This window comes from Silurus aristotelis (assembly GCF_946808225.1).
Source record: "Silurus aristotelis genome assembly, chromosome: 8".
Taxonomy (NCBI): Eukaryota; Metazoa; Chordata; class Actinopteri; order Siluriformes; family Siluridae; genus Silurus; species Silurus aristotelis.
Genome location: NC_139581.1, coordinates 807,956 through 810,455, shown reverse-complemented (window position 1 = coordinate 810,455; position 2,500 = coordinate 807,956). Strand labels below are relative to the sequence as shown.

The 2,500-nt window shown below is 38.2% G+C and overlaps 1 protein-coding gene across 1 annotated transcript in view; it reads left to right on the top strand.

Annotated features, from left to right (window-relative positions):
• The first annotated feature begins 39 nt into the window (after window positions 1-39).
• Window positions 40-2,500, top strand: part of cldn11a (claudin 11a) — a 5,337-nt gene continuing 2,876 nt past the window's right edge. The window contains exons 1-2 of the mRNA XM_083548169.1: window positions 40-181; window positions 310-544. Of these exons, the coding sequence (XP_083404295.1) occupies window positions 313-544 (232 nt within the window). The 5' untranslated portion in view covers window positions 40-181; window positions 310-312. The remainder of the gene's footprint in view (window positions 182-309; window positions 545-2,500) is intronic.

Sequence of the window (2,500 nt, the reverse complement as noted above, 5' to 3'; positions counted from 1 at the left end):
TGCTATTCTTTTGATACATACAGAAATTTTTGGTATAAAATGAAGTGAAAATTGAATTTAAACTTTTTGATTTAGATTTTTTTCTTGCTCAGAAGAAACTGGAGTTTTAAATTCCTTTAGTTTAATATATTTTTTTTATTTATTCTTTTAAATATATTTTTTCTCCTATTCCTAACAGAAGGTATTATTTGATCTATTTTTGGGTTGAGCATTTTGTTGTTTGTTTTTATAGTTTTGTGTATTATAGATTGTGGTTATTATTAGTTTTTTATAAAGAGATGATTTTATTATGTTGCTGTTCTGTAATAGTGGATGGTGATGGCGAGCGCATGCCTGCAGCTGTGTGGATTCCTGCTGGGTTTTGTTGGTTGGATCTGTGTGATCATCTCCACCTCCACCAGTGACTGGGTGATCCGCTGCAGATACGGAATGAACACGTGCAAGAAGATGGACGAGCTCGAGACCAAAGGCCTGTGGGAGCAATGCGTGATTTCTACCGCACTTTACCACTGTTACTCCCTCAACCAGATCCTCCAGCTGCCCGGTGAACCTTATTACACACACACACACACACACACACACACACACACACACACACACACACACACACACACACACACACACAGAGCTACTACAGACCCTATAATACACAAATCCCATCATTTTTATACATTTACATTTAGCAGACGCTCTTTTCCAGAGTGAATCATCATTTATAATCATTATATGTTCAGGTATTAAACTTACACATACTTTATACTTTAGTATGTTACTTACAGCATATGTACTTAAAATATTAGTATTATTCTTTTCTATTATATAAATATTGAAATTATTTTTTTCATTGATATTAGAATATCATATAATAATAAATGACAGTATATAAATATAGTTATAGGGTTTTACTTTAAGACCTCACGTCTGGAGAATACTGTAAAATGAGAAAGTGTTAATAATTTAGTTTTATTATTTACCGTAATTTTCAGACTATAAATGCACCCATATATAAGCCACACCCACTGAATTGTACAAAGATTTTTATTTTGAACATAAATAATCTGCACCTGTCTATAAGCCGCATGTCTACACTGAAACTAATGAACGTTACACAGGATTTATTGAAAGACAGTGTCTGTTACACGGCTTGTATCTAAACAGTAGCTACCAAGAAAGTCATTGTTCACTGTCTTCCTCCTTCCTTTCACAACTATTTCTCTCGAGAGTTTATCTTTCAGCATCGTCGTGCGTTTAAAAATCACCATCGGTGAAGCTTTTCTCCCGATGCCGTGCAGCTCAGAACACAGGTGAAGTGTGTTTTCATGCCCGGTTGTTTTCAGCGTGACGAATGATTCACATTTCCTGTAGACAGTCCGAGTGAGCGGCAGGTCAAACCTCAGAGGAACATCATCCATATTTATGATGTGGTGCGGCCCGATTCAGTGGGAGCGCATCTGATTTAATATAAAGAGTTTCATTGTTTCACCTGAACTCGTTCTGCAATTTCATTGGTCTAATGTTCTGGGGTTCAGTTTTTTGTCTTGAAGTTTGTGAAACCGGGAAAAACCCCGGAAAAATCCATAAATTAGCCGCTTCATTGTTTAAGGGTGGGAAAGTGTGGGGAAAAAGAAGTCCGGAAAACACGATACCAAAATAGAAAGTAAATAAACAGAAGAAACATTTTTTTGTTGTGACACTGTTTGTTTTTTAGGTCTCACTTTTGCACACACTGTACACCAGCACAGAGTCACGGATTTTGTAGGATCAGTTTGTAGGATCAGTTTGTAGGATCAGTTTGTAGGATCAGTTTGTAGGATCAGTTTGTAGGATCAGTTTGTAGGATCAGTGTCAGGTGTGTAATGAATCAATTCCACCAAGCAGGTGCTGATAATCATTAATTTCATATGTAGGTTGAAACCCAGTCACTAAGTGAAACATCTGTGAAGGATCTTCAAACCAGGTGAGGAGACTAACTCTAAGGTGAGTTTCATGTCTCAGGTTCTACACCATGGCAAGACGGAGCACAGCAGCAAGACACAGGGTAGTTCTCCTGCATTAGCTTTGTCTCTTCCAGACAAAGATCTGAGAGTAGACTGGGGTACCAAGATGTGCTCTCTAAAGCTTCAAAAAAGCACAAAGTAACGGGAGATGTTGAGGAGCGTAGACGCAGTGGTCGGAGATGGAATCTTAATGCAACAGAGGAAAGATACATCATCATCATCTACTGTCTGTAGAAGTCTGGCCAGGAGTGGCCTTCATGAAAAAATTGGGGCAAAATAAACAAACCTCAGACATGGGAACAAGGCCTAAGAGACTTAACTTTGCATGAAAACAGAGGAACTGGGGCAGAAACATGTAGCAGGTGCTCTGGACTGATTGTTGTAGAAGGAGGCAGGATGTTTGCTGAAGGTTGATGAGTATCTGAGATGTGGGTGGAATTAATAATGTCCTCAAAGCTAAGAAATAGAAGCAGATTCCCTTTTCATCATGCAGTACCATCAGG